Raw genomic sequence first — 26,395 nt, 5'->3', positions numbered from 1 at the left:
TGGTTTGGCTCAAAACAGGCTGGCAGACAAGTGCGCACAGCGAAGGGCAGGCCTGGGTGCACTCTGGGTGCGCCGTTAGCCCCCAGTCCCTAGGATTTCAGCTCAAGAAGCAGTACAGTTCACATTTAAACTTACTCTGCCAAAACCACCTCCAAAATTATCCCCAAAGACTGTGGAGGACAACAAAGAAAGAATACTTCTAATTGGTTTTGAACCTTAACTTTCATATTTACTATCTTGGAGGGCGTAGGGAAATTTATCTTAACTTTTTGGAAAACTCCTTCGTTCTACTGTAATCTCATTATTTAAAACTATTTGTGTAATCTTATTTTCAGGGGTTTTTAATTTCATAATAAAATTCCAGCTGAGCTGAAATTAAGCGTGGATGCTCTTAGATCAAGAAAGAATCCCATGTCCTGAGCAAAGTTTAAACCCACCACGCCCGTTTAAAAGCAGAACTCAAAAGAGTTGGGAGGAGAAACACCAGGGGCCGTGAGCAAGGTAGAGAGAAGCGGGAGGTCAGGGTCTGCGGGGCGGAACCGCCAGGCCCCGCTCGGTTCACACACAAAGCTCTGGACCCTCATTCTGAGGGGCGAACCAGGGAACCTGATTTTGATCCTACATGCGGAGGAAGCCTAACAGCTCCACGGCATCAAAGCAGTCTTAGAAGCTCTGCCATCCAAGAGTCTCCCTTTTACACAACTCTCTGGAGTGTTGATAGGGACTGGCAACCATCATAAAGGTTTTCAGGGATGTGGACACGAAGCAATGGATTTCTGCAGGCTGGAGATGAGAGATTTGGGGCCAATCAGCCAACATGTCCTGTTCCCAACAAATCTCTAAGGAACACAGATCTCTGGGTCAGCTATTGGGGTGGGTCTTTAGCCTAGAACAGATGATGACAAGGTCCTATTTTCATCGACGCATCGTGTTATGTTACTGTTTACTTTTCATCATCATTTTAAATTCATGGTTTTCAATTTCCTTAAAATCCTTTGCCTCTTGGAAGACCACAGAGATTTACCCCAGAGAACCCCATCGGCTCTGGCTGTATTCTAAGTATCTCTGTTCATCTCATTTCTGTTATGTAAGATGAAGACCTAAGTCCGGACATTTCCCAGGCAGTAACTGTGTGTTCCCGTTGCAGGCTTACTGTGAGATGGAAACGGGTGGAGGCGGGTGGACAGTTATTCAGCGACGTGAAGATGGCAGTGTTGATTTTCAGAGGACTTGGAAAGAATATAAAGTGGTATGAATATTCTTTATACCATCTGAAAATAATTTTCCTCGTGAAAACTAACTTTGAGAATGTGCAGGACTTCCACCACAACTCTAAAACTAACCAATGACTTTTGACCATTTTTTTTGTTTTGAAACCAAAAGGATCTTTCTAACTAGTGCTTCTGTTACCATGTTAAAGAATGGTCCTGTCCATGTAATGTAAACTATACATCAAAACAAAGGCATGTGAATGCTGGTGGGCTCAGCATTTCTAGGGGGAGACTACTTCACATAGCATTTCACACCTCTACAAACTAAGCTGTTTATGACGATGCTTCTTTCTTAAGATTTTTTGATGTGGACCATTTTTAACAAGTCTTTATTGAATTTGTTACAATACTGATTCTGTTTTTATGTTTTGGTTTTTGGCCACCAGGCATGTAGGATCTGAGCTCCCTCACCAGGGACTGAACCCAGATCCCCTGCATTGGAAAGTGAAGTCTCACACACTGGACCAGCAGGGAGGTCCCTATGATAATGTTTCTACTGGTGGTTCTCCAAGTCGTTCTAATTATTCCAATACTAATCTCCTTCTGGTAACAGCTTAGCTTCTTAAAACTGATTTTTTAAAAACCTTATTTGGAAGGTCCCAAAGTTTCACAGCACAGGAAGGAATTTCTGCTGAATGTTTGATGCTTGTTCCATGTTAAGTTGATGGACTACTGATTTCAGATATGTGAAGAAAAAAAATAAGTGAAGTAAGCAAACTTTTCAACTTGAATTTCAGGGATTCGGGAACCCTTCGGGTGAACACTGGCTGGGAAATGAGTTTGTTTCGCAAGTGACTGGTCAGAAACGCTACGTGCTGAAAATACACCTAAGAGACTGGGAAGGGAATGAGGCTTACTCACTGTATGACCACTTCTATCTCTCGAACGAAGAGCTCAACTACAGGTGAGGAAATTACATGTCACTGAAATGAGTTAAAAGATCTGCTGGAAGTCAGAACCCCACTGTATTAACCAGAATCTAAGTGACTCACAGGCTACCTTAATAGGGAAAAGCAGCTTGTTTCTCAGAGTTCTTTGATGTCTTTAGGCAAGTGTCTCTACTTTTAACATTCTAATTCTAATGACACAAGGGGAGCTTTATGAGACAGAACTGTGCATGTTGTGTCTGCAGTGTATCCTCAGAGCACAGATGAACCCTGTCTGGCAGGTAATTATTTGCAGAAGAAATGAATGTTGGGTCCTTATTATAAAGTACCATGCCAATAACACAGCAGATGTATGTGTGTGTGAGTCACTCAGTCACGACTCCATGGACTGTAGCCCACCAGGCTCCTTTGTCCATGGAATTCCCCAGGCCAGGATACCAGAGTGAGTAGCCATTCCCTTCTCCAGATCTTCCCAATCCAGGAACTGAACTCGGGTCTCCTGCATTTGGCAGGCAGATTCTTTACCATCTGAGCCGCAGGGAAGCCTAGCAGATGTATAAGTATGCTGTTTCCCTCCAGAAGGTTTTAAAAGTTAAATCTATTTTTGAGAAGTTCAACCCCATTCGGTTGCTGCGTTCCATCCCAAACTCAGGATGAGCTCCAAGTTCAAGAGAGGCATGACTAGCTGGGTGGTTGGGCAGCTGGGTCCTCTGCCCCAGGCTGCAGGAAGACGGGCCGGTTCACAGCACGGCCTCAGTATCTTCGTCCTCCCACCTACTTGGCGGAGCTAATCTAGAATGTTCCAAGAAAAGCACGGGCAGTTCTGAGTGGGAATTGGCTCTTTGGCGCTAGAATGGCCTGAGAGAGGAGGCAGAGCAAAGGGGCCCCGCGCCCTGCTGTGCGAGGCCAGGGCAGGGCAGGGGTAGGGGCAGCTCGCCGTCACGCGGGGGATCAGGACGCCTGTCGCCAGCAGGGCCCAGGGGCCCAGCGTGCCTGCGGGTGACCCAGGAACCGGTCTGGGAAGACACAACACAATGGGGCAGGTGCCAGCACACCCTGAGGAGGTCTAGAGGGCGCAGCTGGGGGAGAGTGGAGGGGAAGTCGCGGTTCTGGGGGCTGCAGGGCACACGTGAAACACCTACTCTGAAGTCAGACATAAGAGAAGCTCCACAGCAGTGTCACGGGAGACAGAGGTCAGCTGGCCTGCAGTCCTGGCTGAATTCCACAGATGCCCAATTCAGACCCTCTGCTCAATGAAAATTCCAAGACCTTAGTAGTTTGGGAAGAAAAAAAAAAACAAAAACCTATGATTTTTAAAGTCCTTGAGCTGGCTTCTCAGGGAGGCCGCAATGGACAGCTCGAAAGAAAACGGGCTGAAAGCCAGCCTGCTGACAGCTACCTGAGAAGTGCACAATGTCTAGCGTCCTGCTAAATGGGGGACCAAAATTCAGAAGCGCTTCTGAAAACACAATGTCTGACAAGCTTTGACACAACTTCTTCTAAGAAGTCAGCGATTGGCTCTCATCACACACAGAGCCGGGCCGTCCAGGGTGGACAGGGGCTCAGATGAGTGAAAAGATAGGTGTCTGGGCTGCAGTGCAGCCCCAAGGGGACTCTAAAGAGATCAAAAACTCAATGAAGTTTTAGACATGAGTGGCTGGTCACTGTTTTACCTCCAAGCTAAATATTTTTTCAACTGGCAACAGTTAGAACTCTACAACAGAGAAATTAAAAAGAAAGAAAGAACACAAAAATAAAGGATTAGACTATTTATATAAGAAGACTTTACAGAATGGGTCATTACCGTTGTATGCTGACATTATAAAAATATTTTAAACTGTGATGGTTCTTAACAGATATTTCCTTTAGAAACGCAATCAATTTTTAGATACATGATGTAAAAAAGCCCATGTTTGTTTAAAGCTCAGTGTAATTTACTTGACATTATAGGGCAAATACTACATTGAAAAAATTATTATCCTGATAAAACATGTCAATGTGATAAGAAAACTGCAATGTGACTAAAACTTAAAATAACTATAGATATTTCAGAACACCAACTGCATGTAACAGTTGTTTTTTACTAAAGGAATTTTCCCCAAATGTTAGAAAACTGAAAAAAAAAAAAAAAAAAAACATGTTATAGGAATGTATAAGTGCATCAATAGAACATGATTCTTTTTACTAAAACTAAAAACTATTTGTATATTCATCCTTAAGAACTGGTCACTGTTGTGGTAAAGAGCTGCCTGCCAGTGCAGGAGATGTGAGAGATGTGGGTTTGATCCCTGGGTCGGGAAGATCCCCTGGAGGAGGACATGGCAACCCGCTCCAGCATTCTTGCCTGGGGAACCCAGAGGATCCTGGCAGGCCACAGTCCACAGGGTCACAAAATGCTGGACACAACTGAAGTGCCTGAGCACACACATGCCAGCATTCTGGCAGTTCCGTACAAACACTAAGATTTAATTATTAAATACTGGCATTACCTCTCTCACCATTCCACTGTGGTATAAAAGCGACGGGTACCAATTTAAAGCAATTTTGAGAATGTGGCTACTCTTGATAAAGTTTTGAAAAAAGCCAACTTTAACCAGTGGGCCACAGAACAAAAGGATCTAAAGGGAGTCATTCATCTCAGTCCTGCCTGCGATTAATGAGACGGGCCAGGACAGAAATTTAAGTCCTTCTGTTATGTGGCAGCCTGGACGGGAGGTGAGCATGGATACACGTACATGGATGGCTGAGTGCCTTTGCTGTCCCCCTGAAACTATCACAACATTGTTAATTGGCTACACCCCAAATATAAAAGTTTAGGAAAAAAAGGAAAGTGCTTCAAAACCCCAGAAATGAGCAGAATCGACGTGAACATGTTACACCAGGTATACAGAGGCTGCGCTTAGAGCCTGGGGTCATGACTGAAACACAAGAGGAGCCTGAAATCAAGAAATTCAGTCCCTGCTTTGTGATGAGGTTTCCAGAGTTACAGTATTACAGACAGTTAAAAAATCTGAGTTACTAACACAGAAGTTACTCAGGGGTAACGCCTTGTGGAACCTACCGGGTAAGGTCCCAGGTGCCCTCAATGACCTCCTCTGTCACCACACTCTGGGTGCCCAGCGCGGAGCCCTAACAGAAGGGCAGTCGTGGCCGGCCCCTGCTCTGCCACGTCCGGCGTGTCACTCTGGGCGAGTTCCTGTCTCAGAACCTCCACCATCCTACCTGTGAGGCTGGGGGTGCCGCACGCCCACCTCGGGGCTGTTCTGGGCGCTGCTACTCACGCGTGGGACTGAGCACTATGGGCGCTGAGAGACAGGCCCCTGGCCAACCTTTCCTCCTGGCTCCACTTTCTGTTCCAAAATGAATTCCAAGAAACTCTACTCCTTCCAAGAAAGTTGCCAGCACATGTGAGCTGGTGTTCGCAAGACGAGCGGCGTCTGGGGGGCTTAGAAAGCAGGAGCGTCCCCAGGACGGGAGACTCAGCGATCCCGGCCCCAAGGCCCACATGGCGATGCAGGCTCGGTGCAGGTGCTCGCGTCCCCAGGACCCTGCTTCCCTGGCCCGGGCTCCCCTGGAGTGGGGCACACAGCCCCCCGGCCCTTCTCCCCTCCTCCTGGGCAGGCACGCTGCTGTGGGGAGCCAGATTTTTGCGATCTCCTGAAAGCCAGAGCGCAAAAGAATTGATGCTTTCAAACAGTGGTGCTGAAAAAGACTTGAGAGTCCCTTGGACTGCAAGGAGATCCAACCAGTCCATCCTAAAGGAGACCAGTCCTGAATATTCACTGGAAGGACTGGCGCTGAAGCTGAAACTCCAATACTTTGGCCACCTGATGTGATAAGCTAACTCACTGAGAAAGACCCTGATGCTGGGAAAGAGTGAAGGCAGGAGGAGAAGGGGATGACAGAGGATGAGATGGTTGGATGGCATCACCGACTCGATGGACATGAACTTGGGCAAACTCTGGAGACGGTGCGGGACATGGAAGCCCGGTGTGCTGCAGTCCATGGGGTTGCCAAGAGCTGGACACGATTTGATGACTGAACAAACAGCCTGGACCATCATCTAGAGTCTAATGAATAGTACACTTATTGTTTCTCAAATTCTGGCAGGTTTATTACAATACTATTCAGAAATGAGGCCAAGCAGTCACAGGCGTTGTTTTCTACATGGTTCACTAGACTTCTACACCAAGTGCAATGGTCCTTCCTGGTCTGCTGCCCTCCCCAACCCCAACGGGCATCTCGAGACTTTGATTACTATTTCCATGATATGGAAAGAGGATCCCCTCACAACGTTATTTTCCCCCCTTTTGTTTATCTGAAAGCAGCAGGAAAATAAATTATAGGGCCCCGAAGTCCCCGCTGATGTTTGTGCAAGTGATACGCAGTGAAGGTTTCATGAAAACATTCCTCTTTGCCTAAGGGTTTGATGATAAGTTGGTTCCTGTTTATACCAGCACAAAAACATTTTGTCCCGGGTATGCATTAGTGCACTAACCGGCATAGCACGTGCTTCTGTAGAATGAAATTCTTCATCGTAAAAAACTTTCCACTATGATAAATCAACCACCCAAGCCAATTATATTTTGCTTTTGTTTTTTTTCCTATTTTTCTTTGCATGCTCACAGGATTCACCTTAAAGGCCTCACGGGGACAGCCGGCAAAATAAGCAGCATAAGCCAGCCAGGAAATGATTTTAGCACGAAGGATGCAGACAACGACAAATGCATTTGCAAATGCTCACAAATGCTCACAGGAGGTGGGAGGACTTTTCTCTCTTCCTATTTGTGTTGGCAAGGAAGGGTTTCAGAGAGTGAAAGGTTGGCTATTCGGACTGCAACCTGTGATCGGTGACAGTGTCCAAATTTCATAACTAGACAGACTTGCTCAATGCAGGGAGGTTTGTTTTTCGCTTTTTCGGACTGTTGAGTTTTACACACGAATGTGATACGGAGCTAGAATTGTCGCCAGGCCAACTGTGTCTCCTCAGGACCTGGCCCTGGCAGGGAGAGGGGCCATGTGACCCTGAGCAAGCTCTCCCGAGCTTGTGCTGAACATCAGATGTTGGAAAGATGGGTTAATTCCATTTTGCTTCATTAGAAAGGTTAAGAATTCGAAATGGCAACAAAGCAGTGATGTGGATTCATTAGTATAGGAATGTTTCCAATGAATAATTTATAGTTCAAACAAGAAGTTTTCAGTTGTTTTTTTTTTTTTTAAGGATGCTATTAATATATTACAAACACTTATAATGCAAAGAAACTAACTAAACAACCTCCTTTTCCGTGCATCAAATTAAAATGAATGATAGTCCAGTTTAAATTAAGGCCTTTGTTTTCAGGCTGTTCTTGCCTTCTATTGATACCTTCCATGTTAGATCTCTCAAAAAAAAAAAAAGAAACCACACTCATAAACAAATGTGATATAATAGTCACTTAAATGGCTGGATGAGTACTCAGAAGCATGTCAGAGTTTAGTGATAGGGACGAAGTGTTAGAAAACCTATTCTTCTGATTCCTAAAAGTTTTAAAGTGGAATAACCAGAGCCAGTTAACTGTGACTGAGACCAGAAGGAAGTCTGGCAAATGCTGTCAAAGTTAGTTCTTAAAAACACTGAAAGATTGAAATCAGCAACGAAAATCCTGGCAGCAGTGCAGACTAAATGCAGAGGCAAACAGGAAGCTGGCAGTGTTTAATTTGTAGAGACCATGAATTGTATCACCAAAAATTCATTCATTACTCACCCAGGAAAACCAGAGGAACGCGCTGAGGTCAATAAATCTTACAAATATGAGGGGCTGCGTCAACAAGTAAAGGATCTAAACTTACCATGTGTTAGCACTGCAGTTAAGAACTGTTTACAGGAAAAAGGATTTATTTAAGAAAATAATTTGAAATAAAAGTAATTTTCAAGTCTTTCAATGATACTGAGAGACGGAGGCTCCATTAAGAAACTCAGTCTTATGGTTCCTTAGAGAATGTATTTTATGTATAAATACATGTTGGTAACATAAGCCTTCCTTATTAGCCAGGCCCACTTCAGTAATTATTTCAACCAGAGAATGCTATTATGCGGATTGTGTAAAAGCTGCCTGTCTCCCCCATTGACCATAATAATCCTTTTTAAAGCCAACCAGGGAAGGGGGTGGGGGAGTGAGCCCTTGGAATCCTTCCTGTTTGCCATTCCCACACTGAGCCCAGCTGTCCACTAGGGCGACAGCGGTTTTCAGACCACCCGATCGTCAGGAGCTACTCAGGAGAGTATCAGTGCATTAATAACCAAGGAAACAACATATTTATTGACTCAGATTAAGATTTAGGGCTGAGAGTGGAAGTGGAAAGCTGACAGTAGAGAAGAAACGCAGCCCAAGGAGGGAGAGTGTGGAGGTCGGATTCCAAGCTGTGGTCTGGACCACGGAGAAGCCAGCTAGATTTTTGCATGTATAGTAAATTCAATAGCTGAGTCAGGCTCTGGAATGGACAGACTCATAAGTGTGTAATATTCCTGAATATTATGAAGGATTATGAGCCTCACACGCAAACGTCTTATCAAATCAACATTAATCTGAATCAAGTAATGGCGCTCTTACCCACCAGAAAGAATCCAGGCATCTGGATGGAGTAACTGGTGCCCAGAGAGCAGTGTGTGAGTATCAGAATGGAACACGCGCACCAGAATACTTTCAAAGAAATAAAACAGGCCCCACCAGTACTTGCCCCTGAGGGAACAGTCACATTATTTCTTTTACTAGGTTTGGAGATATCAAGAATAGTTGTTATTTTTTTCTGTATTTTAAAATTTTATACAAATGGCATCATATTGTGATTGTCCTCCCAACACAATATGAAGATTTATCTGGATTAAGGCATGTAGATCCAGGTCACTCCTCCCCTCACAAACCCAAGGCCTCTGGGGAATGGCGTTTCCCCAGACTAGTCCCTCAGGTGTAGATGTGGACGCCCCCCGAGACCCCCACTTTACTTTAGGGCACGCACCACTACAGCCTTAAATTTCCTTTTTGTCTCTGGGACTTGAAGATTTGCTTTTTATCTAGCTCCACCGAGTACTTAAAATTTGGGGTTACACTTTCAACAAAAAGACTCTCTTTGTTAGCTGGAGGGCAGCCCGAATCGGTCTGGTCCACCGTGTTGCTGGGACGGGATGGATGGTGAGCCTGGCCCCATGAGACCCACCAACCCATTCTCCAGGTTCTGCCCCTTCCCCAGTCTCAGCTGTGCCCGGGCTCTCCTAGTCATGTTGGCGGGTGACTGGGCCTTCCCCACAGCACAGAGGAGCAAGGAAGCTCCTAAGAACGTGTGCCTTAGGCAGCCACGGTCCAACCAGCGCAGAGGTGGAGAGCCACGCTCCCCGCTGCCAGGCAGCTCTCCCCACACTCAAGAGCGGCCCCGTGCGCGCCCTTCACAGGCATGGGATGCGACTCTCCGAAGAGCCGGCACTTCACACTCGATGATGAGACAGTCAGGGCTGCCTGGCTCCTAACTCCTTCTGTGCTCCCTTTTCACAGGCTGGTGGTTTGATGCCTGTGGGCCTTCCAACCTGAATGGAATGTACTACCCGCAGAGGCAGAACACAAACAAGTTCAACGGTATCAAGTGGTACTACTGGAAAGGCTCGGGCTACTCACTCAAGGCCACGGCCATGATGATCCGTCCGGCAGATTTTTAAGCTCTGGCACACACCTGAGGGACAACGTCTTGCCCTGTTTCCAGAGACTTGATCCCAAAGCACTAAAAGACTGCACGCTGTCTCCGCATCCAGCTTGGACGAACTGCCCGCTCTCGGTGCGGAAGGGACCCGTGAGCTCCGTGCGAGCCCGGTGAGGTTTACCCCTTGAACCCGCATCGCTCGGTGAAACGACGCACAACCCCAGACAAGCCACAGCCTGGTGTGGTGACCCGGCAGAAAGCCTTCGGGAAGATAACTCTAAGCCCGCGAACGAGACTGACAATTTACAGACTCTGTTGTCACAACCAAGAATGTTATGTGCGAGTTGATCAGTAAATAACTGGAAAACAGAACACTTATGCCGTATAGTAGAGATAACCTTGGAACTGCATTTTTCCAAGCACTGTTTATAGACTGTGTAAATATCTATATGTCCTGAATTCAGCATTGCTATCATAATTAAAAGGAAGAAAAAATTCTGTAAGCCATAAAAATACATTATATATTCAGGGATTTTTGTGAGAAGTGGTTATTAGTAGTTTTAATATTTGGAGAAGGAAAAACATAGCTAATGCATTTTTATGCCTCCTCTTAGGAGCTTTAAATTTTCATTTTGAGAACAGCATATTTACATGTGTATTGATAGCTTAGTTTTAAGTTAATGCTCAAATATATATATTTCAAAGTTTCCATGGTGAACACTTTCAGGATCTCTGAAATTATTAATAGAAACATGTGTTCTTTTAGTATATATGAAGATTGTACTATTTTTTTCCTGCCTTGCTGTTAAATAAGAAGGTATTTTTAGTAATTAAACATAACTTATTAGGTGAGATGACCACACTTAACTTCTATGATAATACTTACAGCATTGTAATTTGATTCTGAAACAAATGATTGTGCTTCATGACAAGGAAAATCTTGATTTTTCAGGAAGAAAATTATACATTTAATTTCATGACAAAGAGATTTTCCTTTTACTTACTATTTTAGAACAGAAGCCTTGTTTCTCTCCTACCCAGACGTATTTTAGGGGAGTAGACTACAATGTAGCTTGTGGTTGAGAACACCTTTCCATCTGAAACACTTACAAAGCTATAGGGCTCAAGCTAGATTCACCCCACAAGTTATTCAGGGGAAAAACATAATTTGCATCAGTAACAATAACTTAAATCCTACTAAGCTTAAACCACGAGTCAACTTTAAAAAAAAAAGTGTTCTGGAGGGCAAAACCAAAATCTGACACTAATATAACAGTATATGCAAATATTTACAGAGCATTTCGAGAGCACAGATTTAAGCTCAGCACTGTGAAAACTCCTAGAGTTTTAACTTTGTTGAAGTTTCAGGATACAATTAATACTAATGACCATTTGTGTAATGCCCCATAATTTGGAAGCCATCTCTCATGTATTCACATTTGAGTCAGATGTTAGGAAACTCAGAGCCAAGTCTGCAGCCAGCGTTTACCTCTGTCTGTCTCACCTAATACTGTTCCACCACTATATTTTTTATTATGTAATTTATTTCACCCCCACACCTCCCCTTCCCCAACTTAGTTTCATAACACCCAGGTGTTGCTGGGCAGACTATGAACACACTTCCCACCAAGCTGCACCTTCCCAACAAATGCATGAACAAGTAAGGAACCTCCTGTCTCCTAACAGCCCCTCTCACTGCGTGTGAGAAAGCGCTGGAAATCTGACAGAGGCTGACGGTACACGCGGCTCTGCACCAAGCTGAGAAACACCTGATGGTGAGAAAACGCCCCTGCTCCAGAGGAAACCACACGTTTTCATGATACCTCAATGGCCGCATGACAAACGCCGAGGTGGGGCAATGAAACACAGAAAGACTGGCAACACGACACCTAAGTGACAGCACTGGCCCATGCAGGCAGGTAAGGGGAACTTCCAAGACAAACATCACCATGTTACTCAGTGAGACTTACACTCTCTCACAGCAGAGAATGGGGAGAGTCTGCATCTTTACTTCACACTTCAACTCCTTACCTGGTATTTCAAACAACACATTTTGCTGAGAGGAATTTTCCTCTTCTTAAGAAAACATTTAGAAAGCCAAGACCAAATCAAAACAGCAATCTCAAAAATGGAAAGAGAAACGACAACTAAATAAGCCCCAGGAAGGGAGAGTTCAATTTCCAACTATGTGACAGTCATATGGCATTCTCAAACAGCTGAAAAACCTGGAGACGGGCCACAGGTTACAGATCATCAATTATCTTTCAGGCACAACCTTTTGAAAGAATAATCTGTTACAAACCAGTTAACATTTGAAAACAAAAGACAACTTCTGCACAATCTGACTTCCAAACAAACCTGAAATTACCTACTTATTAATCTTTAAAAACACTGGAACCTGGAACTTTCCCATTAAGAATGTGAAATACCAGAAAGTCAGTAAAGCTGAAGCTAAGTTTTAGAAAAAAACACCAAAACAGAAAGACCACATCACAATGCTAGCATGCTGCAATTTTTATACCTATCGGTTCCATCTGTTAACAGTAACAGCATCATTATTTGAAGTAGTAAGCAAGATATAACAGCACTTTCTCAAGAATCTTGTCTTCTTTCATTTTTGTGTTTCTTAATCCTAAGGACTTTCATAATTAAATTTTTTGGGATTACATTTCTCATGACTTTTTGAGGAATGGTCTCACATTTATTCTCACAAACAGACAAAATGTGTTAACTTCTGCAAATGTGTCATTTTAGTTATAAGCATAATTGCTATTGATTTAATTTTAAAAACTTGAGTACGTATCTATGCCAATAATAATTTCCTGAAAATACCAAATTGCACTTATCATCATAAAATAATGTGTGACTTACAGGAGCTGCAGGGAAGTAGTTAGACAGTTCAAATGGTTCCTCGGAAATCCAGTGACCCATTTCCAAAGACCACAATACCTGTAAGTGACATGAGAAGCAGAACACTTTTAATAAACCTATCAAGCTTTTAGTGGACAATAAACCACTTGAAAGACACAGAAAAATGAAAACAAAACAATCCCAGCAGGAACTACACACTACATGGATCTGAAGCAAGCATCTTGAACACTGAAGGGCTATCAGAATCTTCGGGCTGTGTAAATGCTACGGATATTAATGAATGCTTGGTTAAGGAAAAACATCTCTGGATGGCTAGAAGCCTGGGTTATTATTATATCTTAGTGAGGCCAGATACTGAACACCTACTTCAAATACTGAACCACCCTACTTCTAAACATATGAAACACTACACCTTCCTAAATTCCAGTTTCCAATTTAGGGAGTTGTTACAGACAATCTTAAGCAAATAACACAGAATCTTATTAATTAAAAAAACTCCATATATTTGGAGAAGATAGATCATAAACCTAATTTTGAAGAGCAAAACTTCTGGGGTGTAATTTTATTTCTATCATTTGCCAATACCTGTAGGAGAAGTTTTCCATAACACATTGGGAAATCCTTCTCACCCTTCAGAAGAGTAAAATGTCTCATATCATAAACAAGCTTTCACCATCATCATCAGAACCCACACATTTTATTTTTATTTTTTTTTGTAAGTAATCTTATTTTTTTTCATTTCACACATTTTAGAATAATCAAAACAACGCTTTCGTTTTTACCTCAACAACATTTGAGGTTCTGCACTCATCTCTATGACCAAACTCCCTGAATATCTGTGTGAATTCTACAACTAAAATAAACAAACTGAATTACATAACTCACACTTATCTTTTTATCTGCAATCTCCTTCTTTCCTGCAGTCAGTGAATTCATTCTATTTCTCTAGAGTTGTGATGTAAAGTTTAAGGGTTTTCGCAGATTTACTAGGAATGAAGCCTAAATCTTCCTTTGGTAGTTTCTAAACTTCAGAACCATCCATGGAATATCAGTCTGAAATACATCCTTTTTAATATTAAACCCAGTACTTACCCAACATGGGACAGCATTTTATTTTGTTTCTAAGACAAAGTGAGTGTGACGGTGGAATAAAGACAAGAATGGAATACAGTGTCTGAATGACCATTCTCAGCACTGGCCCAGATCTTACTTTCAACAGATGCATTTACTTATTCAACAGCCATTTCTTTCTGCTCACGATCCATTCATCTGTGAACAACTTACTGAGAGCCTACCAAGCTGGGTCCTGGAAATCCAAACCCAGACCTAGAAGGATTTACCATCTTGCAGGAGGCATGAGGGGAAACCACAAACGCTGGTTTCTCCAAAGCAGTGCTGGGCACACTTACAAAAGGAAGCAAACTAGCTCCGGCCAGGAGAACCAAGACAGGGGCCACAGAGGGGCTGACACTGAACCTGAGTAAACGTTCATGAGGCAGAGGCAGAGGCAGGGTGAGAGAGGAGGTGTTTCAGCACTGGCAGAATACCGCGTGTCAGGACAGCAGCGAAGCAGGTGCTTCTTTTTGGAGGTAGTAGAGGGAGCTTTGGAAGAGGCGGTGAGAAAATAGGGTCGGTGGCTCCACACGGTAGGGAAGGTTTGCTAGCACACCCTGTTTCTAGCCCTGTGTGCCAAGGACATCAGTGCAAGCACAACTGTTGGGGAGCAGAGTCAGAAGACACGCCAGGAAAGACGGAACAAACAGCCCGAGGCGTGGGGCTCACATTGATACAATGGGAAAGGAGTGAAAAAAAGGAGAAAATCTGCCTCCATTAGAGAGAAAGCAATGAGTTGAGTTCTCAGGGACCCTAATCTTCAAACAGATCTCTGTGTACATGGACATTTTGTCATTGAATTCTTTTTCTTTCCCCCTGATTTTTACTGCATAACCAACAATTTAAAAAAAAAAAAGACTTATCTTAATGTATTAATTCAATGAAAGAAGGTATTAGAAAATGTATAACTCTACACTGAAATCATGCTTGTATACTGTTCTTTATGGGTGGTTAAAATAACCCACTGCAGTAACATACTGCCTTACTTTTATCGGTCAATGTATGTTATCGTTTACAGAGACACATTAGCTCCCTACAAAGTCATATGATTAGCCCGGGAAATAACTGTGGAAAGTCTCAAAATCAGGTTCGTTTCCGACATGAAGCATGTGGAAGAGCAGTACAGTGAGAAACAAGCACTGCAATGAGAGAATCGGGGAACCAGCCTTAAAAATGGCTTTGGAATTTGAGTTCAAATGTAATCCACATTAAAATGTCAACTGACTTAAACAATCTGTGGGAGAAAATTTACGTTCTCTGAATCTATCCCTTTCTAAATATTTTGAAAATAAAACCATCAGGCATCTACAGTAGCATTTTGGTGAGTGAATTCATAAATTTAATCTATGCAGGCGTCCAAGGAATGAGTATTGTACAGAGATAGCAGAAAACATTAATTTGATTGTAATGAAATCATCAAATCAGAGTGTACTTTTTTTTTTAAGAGTGTAAATTTTTTGCTTTAGTGTTTTCATTAGCTAGATTTTTCTTTACCTTAGTAGAGTATTCAAAAGAAGGAAAACCTACTCTGTAAGATGGCAGTTAAGGCTGCAAGCTTAGTTAAAAATAAAAGGGTAGGGACTTCCCTGGTTGTCCAGTGGCTAAGACTCCAAGCTCCCTGGGTTTGATCCTTGGTTAGGTAACTAGATCCCACATGTCACAACTAAGAGTTAGCATGCTGCAACTAAAGATTCTGCTTGCCGCAAGGAAAACTGTAGATCATACGTGCAGCAACTAAGACCCAGAGCAAATAAATAAATAAAAATATTAAATAAATAAAGTCAGTACTAAATAAACAAATAAAAGGTTAACTGGGCATATATTTCTCATAATATACATGAAAGAATGAAAATAATCAAGAAGCTATCTAAAGCAAGAATGGGGCTGCATGAATACAGAGGACCAAATCCCATGAACACAGCCCTTAAAATGAGGGCTGAGTTATTTCAGCATCCACTGCAAATGAACATATTTCTAACATTTTAAAAATTATTATTCATAAAACTTGAACCCTGTTGATGAATTTAAATAGGACCCATTTTCTTGCTCTATTATTAGATTAATAGTTAATGATGAGAGATTCCCATAATGTAGGACTGACTTTGCAATTAATTCCATACCAGGCAAAAACCACGCTCATTTTATAGCATCATTTGAACAGGGTGAGGAGTGTAACTAGAGTGAACCCAAGCCAAACAATGGCTCTGAGATTAAATGCAGGTCAAAAAGAGCATCAGACACAAGGAAGAAAATGAAGCCTACTACGATTAAACAGAGCAAAGTGAGCATAACTTATTTCCACCATATCATAAGCCTCAACTAAAACAATGGAACTAAGAGGAATGGGGAAAAAGGCAGATTAAAACATGATGATGCTTTGAAGTTGCGAAGCAGGTGGATAAGTGGTAACTGACCTGGAAGAGCAAAGAAAGCTCAAGCTTATATGTCCAGAAAGGGAGTCAGCATTAAATTCCTTCCACAGATTACCAGGAAGGCAGGGAAAGTGGTACTAGCAACCTGTGAAAATGCAATGCAGAACAGAACGAGAAAGAGAAATCTCCTACCTCCTGCCCACCCTCTTCTGGACTAAGACAAAAAGCAGACAGACTTCTGGGAGCAGTGGTGAGAAGTAGGGACAACTTCTACAGCAGAGCCCTCACCCCAAAACATGAGCACAGAACCATGATTTGTCTGGGAAACAAATCAGCTCAGAGAAAAAAAGATACATAGATAATGGCACGTGGACTTCCCTCTGTCAAACACCTCCACCTTATCAGAAGATTTACACACTCAGGCAAACAGGATTTCAATCAGGTTTTCAGTTCTCATTATTAAACATGACTTTCTCCTCATTGGAGAAAAGCCTCTAGTATGAAAACAGAGAACAGAACAAACCAAAGGGAATTCCTTGGATGACAGTGATGGGAAGTCCCAGGACACCAGCTTCTCGGGAGACCAAGGGGAGAACCCGTCTCAAGGGGAGCAGAAGAACAAAGGGATTCAGGGGTGGGAACCCCAGGAAAAACAGATGGGACTGGAAGATTATCTGGTGTGCAGACAATTGTGGAGAAAAAACTAAAATGCTTTTAGAAATTTTTGCAGTGAGTTAGTGGTAGGCACATAGAAAAAAAAAAACACCAAAAAACTAAGTAATGAAAATGACTGTCAGTGACTAGCTTAATGACTGTCAATGATTAGCTTCAGAAAAACAAAGATTACCAGAAACAAAATAGAATCACGGTACATAGTATGGCTCAGCTTAAACAGCATTCACATAGCCATCTGTGTGTATGTAGATGTGAATGAGTGTGTATTTATACACATATATGACGTGGTAAACAAAAATCAGACCATACTGGGTAGATGGGGAGGGGACGTGTATGTCATAGCGAACACTGTACAGTCATATTTTAATCTTCCATAGAGGACGGCTATAGATGATGTCTATGAGGAAAAAAAACCAAACCCAGGAAAAGCATTTTATTTAGAAATATGTAAATAAAATATCAGAAGGATATTTTAGGAGAGAATTTGGGCCAGGAGACAACATGGAAGGAGTGCAATTTCTATTAGAGGCCTCATAAATTACATTTGATCTTGAAAACATTTTATTTGGGGTAATTTTACCCTTACGAAAGAACTGCCAAAACAGTACAAAGAGTTCTTTGCCAGTCACCTAGATTCCTGTATAGCCCGTGGGGTTGCAAAGAGTCAGACACAACTGAGCGACTTTCCTTTCACTAGATGCCTCTAACGTGTAAGTCTCCAACTTAGCTCTTCTCTTACAAAAGTGTGCTGCACCTAGAACCAGCTCGTCAGTGTCTTTAAAAACATCTTGATGGACTTGTAATTGGAACTGAGTTGATTCTATAGTTTAAAATAAGGAGAAATGACGAGTTAAAAAATAATTGAGCTCCCCAATTCAAAAACATAGTATCTATTACCTTTTATTTAGGTCTTTTAAAATTTTTTTCCTAAGTGTTTTGTACTTTTCAGTATACAGATCCTGCAAATATTCTGTGAGACTTAGTTAAATATTTCAACTTCTGGGGTTGCTAATATAAATGGCATTTAAAAAAAATTGGAATTCCAGGTGTTCGTAGCTAGTAAACAGAAATACAACCAAATTTTGTATACTGACTTTGTAACCTGTAATCTTTCTTAACTTACTAGCTGTAGGATTTTTTCTGTAGACATGTTCATATTTTCTATGTAAACAATCATGTCTTATGTAAATGCTGCTGCTGCTAAGTCGCTGCAGTCATGTCCGACTCTGCGACCCCATAGACGGCAGTCCTCCAGGCTCCTCTGTCCCTGGGATTCTCCAGGCAAGAACACTGGAGTGGGTTGTCATTTCCTTCTCCAGTGCACGCATATTAAGTCGCTTCAGTTGTGTCCAACTCTGTGCTACCCTATGGACAGCAGCCCACCAGGCTCCTCTGTCCATGGGATTCTCTAGGCAAGAATATTGGAGTGGATTGCCATCTCCTTCTCCAGTCTTATGTACATACACAGTTTTATTTCTTTCTTTCTCAATCTGTGTGCATACTTTTTCTTCCCTTATTGCACTGGTTAGAACCTTCAATACAATGCAGAAGAGGAGCAGTGAGAGCATTAAAGTTGCCTGGACAACTCTGTGAGGCAGATTAATTTGGTTTATTATGATAGCATAAACTCAAATTGTTCGTGAATATAAATTAATTGTCTATGGAAAGCACAAGGTTTTTTTAAAGTAAAAAAACTGTCTATTCTTATTTGGTACTGGTGCTGGCTAGTTATCACAGCTTTTATTAGGTTCTTCAATTTTCTATTCCCCATAAAATAATTAGAACATTCTGAAGGATCAAAAGAACTAAATGCCACTTTCTGGATCAGAACCAAATAAACTAATTTTCTTAAACATTCACTTTGTTGTTTAATCACTAAGTCATGTCTGAGTCTTGCGACCCCAGAAGCTGTATCCTGCTAGGCTCCTCTGTCCATGGGATTTCCCAGGCAAGAAAACTTGCGTGGGCTGTCATATCCTTCTCCGGGGGATTCTCCTGAGCCAGGGATTGAAACTGCATCTCCTGCATTGCCCCTTCATGGATCACAGCCTTGTTGTGATGAAAAAGGCTTGCATAACTCAGTGAAGCTATGAGTCATGCTCTACAGGGCCACTCGAGACAGAAGGGTCATAGTGGAGAGTTCTGACGAAACGTGATGCACTGGAAGAGGGAATGGCAAACCACTCCAGTAAACTTGCCATGAGAACCCCACGAGCTGTATAAAAAGGCAAAAACACATGACACAAAGATGAGTCCTCCAATTCAGAAGATGTCCAATGTGCTACTGGGGAAGAGCAGAGAACAACTACTCATAGCTCCAGAAAGAATGAAGTGGCTGGGCCAAAGCAGAAACGACATTCAGTTGTAAAATCTGATCCTGTAAAGAACAGTATTGCACAGGATCCTGGAATGTTAGGTCCATGAATCAAGGTAAACTGGACATGGTCAAGCAGGAGATGGCAAGAGTAATATCAACATCTTAGGAATCAGTGAACTAAAATGGACAGAAATGGGCAAATTTAATTCAGATGACCATTATATCTACTACTGTAGGCAAAAATCCCTTACAAAAAATGGAGTATCCCTCATAATCAACAAAAAAGTCCAAAATGCAGTACTTGGGTGCAACCTCAAAAATGACAAGAATGACCCTGGTTCTTTTCCAAGGCAAAACATCAAACATCACAGGAATTCAAGTCTATGCTCCAACCACCGATGCCGAAGAAGCGGAAGCTGATCAGTTCTATGAAGACCTAGTGTGAAGACAAGTGGGCCTTAGGAAGCACAGCAGACAGTAAAGCTAATGGAGGTGATGGAATTCCAGCAGAGTTATTTAAAATCCCAAAAGATAATGCTATCAAAGTGCTCCTCAGGTGGCGCAGTGGTAAGGAACACACCCACCAATGCAGAAGACACAGAGACACAGGTTTGATTTCTGGGTCTGGAAGATCCCCTGGAGTAGGAAATGGCAACCCATTCCAGTATTCTTGCCTGGAAAATTCCACGGACAGAGGAGTCTGGTGGTTCCTGGGATTGAAAAGAGTCAGACACGACTGAGCACATGCACACACACATCAAAGTGCTGTACTCAAATATGTCAGCAAATCTGTAAAACCCAGCAGTGGCCAAAGGACTGGAAAAGGTCAATTCTCACCCTAATTCCCAAGAAGGGCAGTACTAAAGAATGTGCTAACCACTGGAGAGTCACACTCATCTCTCATGCTAGAAAGGTTATGCTCAAAATCCTGCATGCTAGGCTTCAGCATATGTGGAATGAGAACTTAAAGATGTTCAAGCTGGGTTTAGAAAAGGCAGAAGAACCAGAGATCAAATTGCCAGCATTCACTGCATCAGAGAGAAAGAGAATTCCAGAAAAACATCTACTTCTGTTTCAATGACTATGCTAAAGTCTTTGATTCTGTGGATCATGACAAACTGTGGAAAACTCTTAAAGAGAATACCAGACCTACTTACCTGTCTCCTGAGAAACTTTTATGCAGGTAAGGAAGCAACAGTTAGAACCTTCTATGGAACAACTAACTGGTTCAGGATTGAGAAAGGAGTACAACTAGGCTGTTTACTGTCACCTGTTTATTTAACTTACACACAGAGCACATCATGTGAAATGCCGGGCTGGATGAATTACAAGCTGGAATCAAGACTGCTGAGAGAATTATCAACAACCTCAGACATGCGGATGATGCTACCCTAATGGTAGAAAGTGAAGAAGAACTAAAGAAACTCTTGATGTGGGTGAAAGAGGAGAGTGAAAAAACTGGCTTAAAACTCAGTATTAAAAAAGGTAAGATCATGGCATCCGGTCTCATCGCTTCATGGCAAACAGAGGGGGAAAAAGTGGAAGCAGTGACAGATTTCCTCTTCTTGGGCTCTAAAATCATCGCAGATGGTGACTGCAGCCATGAAATCAGAAGACGGCTGGTTCTTGGCAGGAAAGCTATGACAGACCTAGACAGTGTGTTAAAAACAAAGACATCACTTTGCTGACAAAGGTCCATAGAGTCAAGGCTAAGTTCTTTCTAGTAGTCAAGTATGGATGTGAGAACTGGACCATAAAGAAGGCAGAGTACCGAAGAACTGATGCTTTCAAACTGTGGTGTTGGAGAAGTTTCTTCAAAGTCCCCTGGACAACAAGGAGATCAAACCAGTCAACCTTAAAGGAAATCAACTGTGAACGCTGATCGGAAGGACTGATGCTGAAGCTCCCATACTTTCACTGCCTGATGCGAACAGCTGACTCATTGGAAAAGACCCTGATGCTGGGAAAGACTGAAGGCAGAAGAGGGCATTAGAGGATGAGATGGTTGGATGGCATCACCAATTCAATGAACATGAACTTGGGCCAACTCTGGGAGATGGTGAGGGACAGGGAAGCCTGTTGTGATGCAGTCCATGGGGTCTTGAAGAGTCGGACATGATTTGGTGACTGAACAACTCCTGCGTTGGCAGGCAGATTCTTTACCACTGAGACAGCAGGGTAACATTCACTTTAATTTCTTAATAGTTTAACTGTCTAAAAAAGTTTCTTCAGTAGTCTTAAATATTAATTTATTCAGAGTATTTAACAAGCAAAGACACTAAACAAGTTATCCTTACTTAATATTTTGCATCTCAAAAAAAAAAAAAACAGGGAAAACAACAGTTATTTCCATGTATAAGAGATTTGAGAAGGTCAGGGTGAAAGAAAAGCAAATTGTGAGAGGGATTTTAGGTTCCACATGAAAAACTGAATGATTCCAGATGATTCACTGCTGGTGTTAATAACCACAACTACAATAGGAAGCTGATTTAACTTACTTGAGAGCATTACTAATTGGGTTGAAACCATTTATTAACATTCACAATGTCTTAGTGTAATTGTAATATTGTTTATTCCCAGTTTCTAAATAGCCAGGCTAATCAATCATTGTTTTTGGACTTGTCTCCAGACCATACCACCTACCATACACAACTGTTAAATTCAACTGCATTTTGGGACTAAGAACATAGTGTGAACATAGCAGCTAAGGGGAAAAAAAGGGGGGTGTCTTCTCTGTGGGAAAAGTCAACAATACTCTTTGAATACAAAGAACTTCATATTGTATAAAATGTCAATTAAGTAATTAAAATTCAAATCTGATGGTTTATAAACTTGTGCCACAGATTTTATCCAAGGGAATCTAGTTGATTCCAAACAGGTTGAAAGTATATGTATTTTCTCCTTTAATTATTGAAAAGAAATGATACTTTCTGCCCAGTAATCATGTACTGATGTGAGAGTTGGACCATAAAGAGGGTTGAATGCCAAAGAATTGATGCCTTCAAACTGTGGTGCTGGAGAAGACTCTTGAGAGTCTCTTGGACTGCAAGGAGATCCAACCAGTCCCTCCTAAAGGAAATCAGTCCTGAATTGGAAGGACTGATGCTGAAGCTCCAACACTTTGGCCACCTGATGCCAAGAGCCGACTCATTGGAAAATACCTTGATGCTGGGAAGACACTGAAGGCAGGAGAAGGGGACAACAGAGGATGAGATGGTTGGATGGCATCATTGACTCGATGGACATGAAATGAGCAAACTCTGGGAGATAGTGTGAAGGATAGGGAAGACTGGCATGCTGCAGTCCATGGGGTCGCAAAGAGTTGGACATGACTGAGCAACTGGAAAACAACAACAACAATCCTTCCCCCATATCAACTGGGGTTAAAAAAAAACACAACCCTTTGTTGTGAGAGTCTGTGGAGACATAGAAACATATATTCAGCATTTGCAAATTTCTTCTTTCCTATCCAAGAACAACAAAACTTGTCACTGCTAATTTTTAAAATTTTAAGCTAATAACAGAACTATAAAAATAAAATTACATTTTCCTCATCAGATTTCATATATTCTTTGCCTCAGTTATAAGAGCAATTGATTTTCCTCAAACAATAAAACCTTAAGAGAATTTGCTACTGGGTCTATTGCTTTGATTTTTTTCTAGAAAGAATAATGATATTTATGCTTTTTTTCCACAAAGAGACAGTATCATGTACTGTTTAACACAGAACTCAGGCAAGTGGGTTAAACCAATGCCCATCTCTTTATAGGTTTGTGGCAAGAGGCAAGTTAGTTAACCTTTTTATCACATGAAAATATTATACATTATTATAGATTACAAAAATATCCATGTAGGTGGCAATAAAGTTGTTTCTAGATTAAGCTTCAGGATAAAAAACTGTGGCTAACAACAGTGTAACTTGTAATAACCATATAATAGGATGCTTAAGTCCTGAACACGTTAGTGCCAGAAGACAGAGGAGGTCTGCTCTCCCGAAAAGACCAACCCGAAGTGGCTAAGTTTCAAGGCAACGATGTTTGCTCCAAAGCACTTCCAACACATCTCAGAACACCAAGGAATGTTTTCTATAATGCCATCAAGTCACTTAAAAAAAAACAAGCCTGTCTAGTAGTCTGCCTTGATGAGGCAATTTTCCATGGGATTTTAAAATTGAGGTGAAATTCACATAATACACAAGTAACCATTTTAAAGTGTCCAGCCCAGTGGCATTTAGTTTATTGTTGGGCAATCACCACCTCTTTCTGGTTTTGAAACTTCTGGGTCAGCCCAGGAATACACCCTGTACCCATTAAGTGATCACTCCTCATCCTCTTCTCTCTTCCAGCCTGGTTAACTGCTAATCAGCCTTCTGTCCAAAGACCTTCCTCTTTCAGGTCCGTCATATGAAAGGAATCTTACAATATGTGACCTTCTGGCTTCTTTCATTTGGCTTCGAGGTTTCAAGATTTGAAGGGAGACTAGCAACAGGTGTAAAAAAAAAAAAAAAACCTTGTTTAATAACAGTAAATCAGTACTGACTGAGTGTTAGCGGGACACGTCCTGCCTTACTCATCACAGAGCTGGGGAATGACAAGGCTGAGAACAAAATTCACCCTTACCCATTAATCTTTTCAAAACACAAAGAGGTGGTGTGCAGTCACAGAATGAATATATCAAAGTTTAAGGAAGCAAAAAATCAAAATATCCTCTAGGCTACCTCTGGAAGTAGATGCCAGGAAGTCCATGGCCTATGGATGGAGGGAAAGCTGAATTCACCGTGTGCAAGCACTGGGACTGTGAGCCATCTATTAGAACTGCTGGAGTCTCAGCTTCCACTTTGAAACATTGAGGCTATCAACAGTATAACTTTTAACAACCATGCTGGGAAAGATTGAAGGCAAGAGGAGAAGGGGACAACAGACGCTGAGATGGTTGGATGGCATCACCGACTCAATGGACATGAGTGTGAGCAGGCTCCAGGAGATGGTGAAGGACAGGGAGGCCTGGCGTGCTGCAGTCCTTGGGGTCATAAAGCGTCGAACGTGACTTTGGACCACAACAACACTGACAAGCTGAGCATGTGTAAAGCACATGTAAGGCAAGGCAGCCCCACAGCCTTTCCTTTCCTACGTGACTAACATCATACCCATTCTCACACGTGCTCACTGGGCACCAGCTCTTCCCTATGTGCTCCTGAGACCAGCAGCCAAAACATCACCTGGGAGCAGATGAAGAACCCAAGACCCAGACCCACTGAGTCAGAATCTGCATTTTAATAAGATCCTCAAGTGATTCACAGATTATTAAGGTTTAAAAAGCACTGCTTCAGCTGTCTCAAAAAAGGGGGTGGGGGCATGGCAGGAAACCCAAAACGTAACACAAGCTATGTAACCAAAACAAAGAAACAAGCAATACAGTGCTAAGTGGCTAAGAATTCTTCTCCCTTCTTTAAGAGATACTAACTTAACAGAGACTAAATGCCAGATGGGAAGAGGAAAAAAGAAGCTACATGTTGATGTGTACTTGAACGTTCTTACAAAAATGTTTGGCTGTATCACACGCAGGCGTTGAAGTTAGATTTATTCTGCTTATATTTTATCCAATCTTTTCCAGGCTGTGAAAATGAAAATGGGTTATTCTTGGATTTCAGAGCTTAACTGCTCACAATGAGCCATTTTTTACATACTGCTCAGTAGAGAGCATGGTGACCCGGCATTTCACCAGGGTACTTAAATGTGAAGTCCAAACATCTTTATAAATAACACAAGCTCTACTTTTCTTATCAAAACGAAAACAAAGAAATAAATATAACACATTCCAATGTAACTAAAATAAATAGCAGAAACATCACTGTATGAAAACAAAGTAGAAATTATTATTACCATCACTGACAATAAACCAAATATTATGGCTACTAAGGGCAATCACTGTTGTTTGTTCTTTCTGTGAATTTGAGTTATAAAGATAGTTTTCCTTAAATGAGCATCAGGTCATCTTATTTTCATGAATTTTAACAAGAAACACATGAACTACATGGGCACTTCTGTAATGTATAATGATGTACAATATTTTGAAATGACATTTTTAGCTCAGAGGCTAGAAGAAATTCCAAGACTTTTAAAAGAAGTAACAGTATGTTTAGTCACCCATCTGCTCACTCATTCATTCTGCTACAAAGTCCTGGGCCACGTAAGACAAGACAGGCAGAGCCTCCATCGTCGAGCGCTTGTGATCACTAAACAACCACACACGTGCTGCTGTCATACCTGCAACAGCCCTTGTTGGTCCTAGACCCGTGTGCCAAGCCGGGTATAGCCAAAACTCTCTCATGAGTTTTACTACCAAAAATACTGCTCACAGTTTAACAATGAAATGTTTTATTTCAAGAAAGCAACCATGGATTGAAGGCAAAAGGAGAGGAGGGTGGCAGAGGATGAGATGGTTGGATAACATCACCGACTCAATGGACATGAACTTGGGTGAACTCTAGGAGAAAGTGAGGGACAGGGAGGCCTGGTATGCTGCACTCCATGGGGTTGCAAAGAGTCAGACACGACTTAGTGACTGAACAACAACAAAAGGAAAAAAGTCCTGTGCATAAATGAACACTTATGTATTAGTCTCTCTTGTTTTGTTATCACCCAGTGAAACCAAATGAGCAACACACGGTTGCTCCTTGGAAGAAACACTATGACAAACCCAGATGGCACGTAAAAGAAGCAGAGTCATCACTTTGCCAACAAACCTCCCTATAATCAAAGCTATGGTTTTTCCAGTAGTCATGTATGGATGTGAGAGCTGGACCATAAAGAAGAATCGATGCTTTTGAACTGGAAAAGACCCTGATGCTGGGAAAGACTGAGGGCAGGAGGAGAAGGGGACAACAGAGGATGAGATGGTTGGATGGCATCATCTACTCAATGGACATGAGTTTGAGTAAACTCCGGGAGTTGGTGATGGACAGGGGAGCCTGGCGTGCTGCAGTCCAGGGGTCACGAAGAGTCAGATACAACTGAGCGACTGAACAACAACAATGAAACCAAAATAAAGTAGCTATAGGAAACACAGTCAGTGGAGGTGTGCTTCTCCAAGGCTGTGTGATCGGCACGGAGCAGGCAGCCCGCGAGGAAGGCGGGAAGGACCTTGTGAAGGACAGAAGCACCTCCTCCTGCCCCACTTCACGAGAGCCCATGACTGCGTTTATGTGTCTCAGGTCTGTGG

The 26,395-nt window shown here is 42.2% G+C and overlaps 2 protein-coding genes across 11 annotated transcripts in view; one reads left to right on the top strand and one right to left on the bottom strand.

Moving 5' to 3' along the window:
- Window positions 1–10,810, top strand: part of ANGPT2 (angiopoietin 2) — a 57,002-nt gene extending 46,192 nt beyond the window's left edge. Inside the window, exons 6-9 of the mRNA XM_043893816.1 lie at window positions 1,148–1,249; window positions 2,009–2,175; window positions 6,787–6,917; window positions 9,685–10,810. Coding sequence (XP_043749751.1) covers window positions 1,148–1,249; window positions 2,009–2,175; window positions 6,787–6,917; window positions 9,685–9,845 — 561 coding nt within the window. The 3' untranslated portion in view covers window positions 9,846–10,810. The remainder of the gene's footprint in view (window positions 1–1,147; window positions 1,250–2,008; window positions 2,176–6,786; window positions 6,918–9,684) is intronic.
- The window catches only part of MCPH1 (microcephalin 1), a 220,330-nt gene that overhangs the window by 116,206 nt on the left and 77,729 nt on the right, over window positions 1–26,395 (bottom strand). For all 10 annotated transcript variants that reach the window (XR_006339295.1, XM_043893805.1, XM_043893806.1 and 7 more), the window contains one exon: window positions 12,698–12,775. Coding sequence is in view for 9 of the 10 variants with exons in the window: in XM_043893805.1 (XP_043749740.1) it covers window positions 12,698–12,775 (78 nt within the window). In the remaining variant the exon portion in view is untranslated. The remainder of the gene's footprint in view (window positions 1–12,697; window positions 12,776–26,395) is intronic.

This window comes from Cervus elaphus, chromosome 32 (genome assembly GCF_910594005.1).
Source record: "Cervus elaphus chromosome 32, mCerEla1.1, whole genome shotgun sequence".
Taxonomy (NCBI): domain Eukaryota; kingdom Metazoa; phylum Chordata; class Mammalia; order Artiodactyla; family Cervidae; genus Cervus; species Cervus elaphus.
This window is presented reverse-complemented; position numbering and strand designations above follow the sequence as displayed.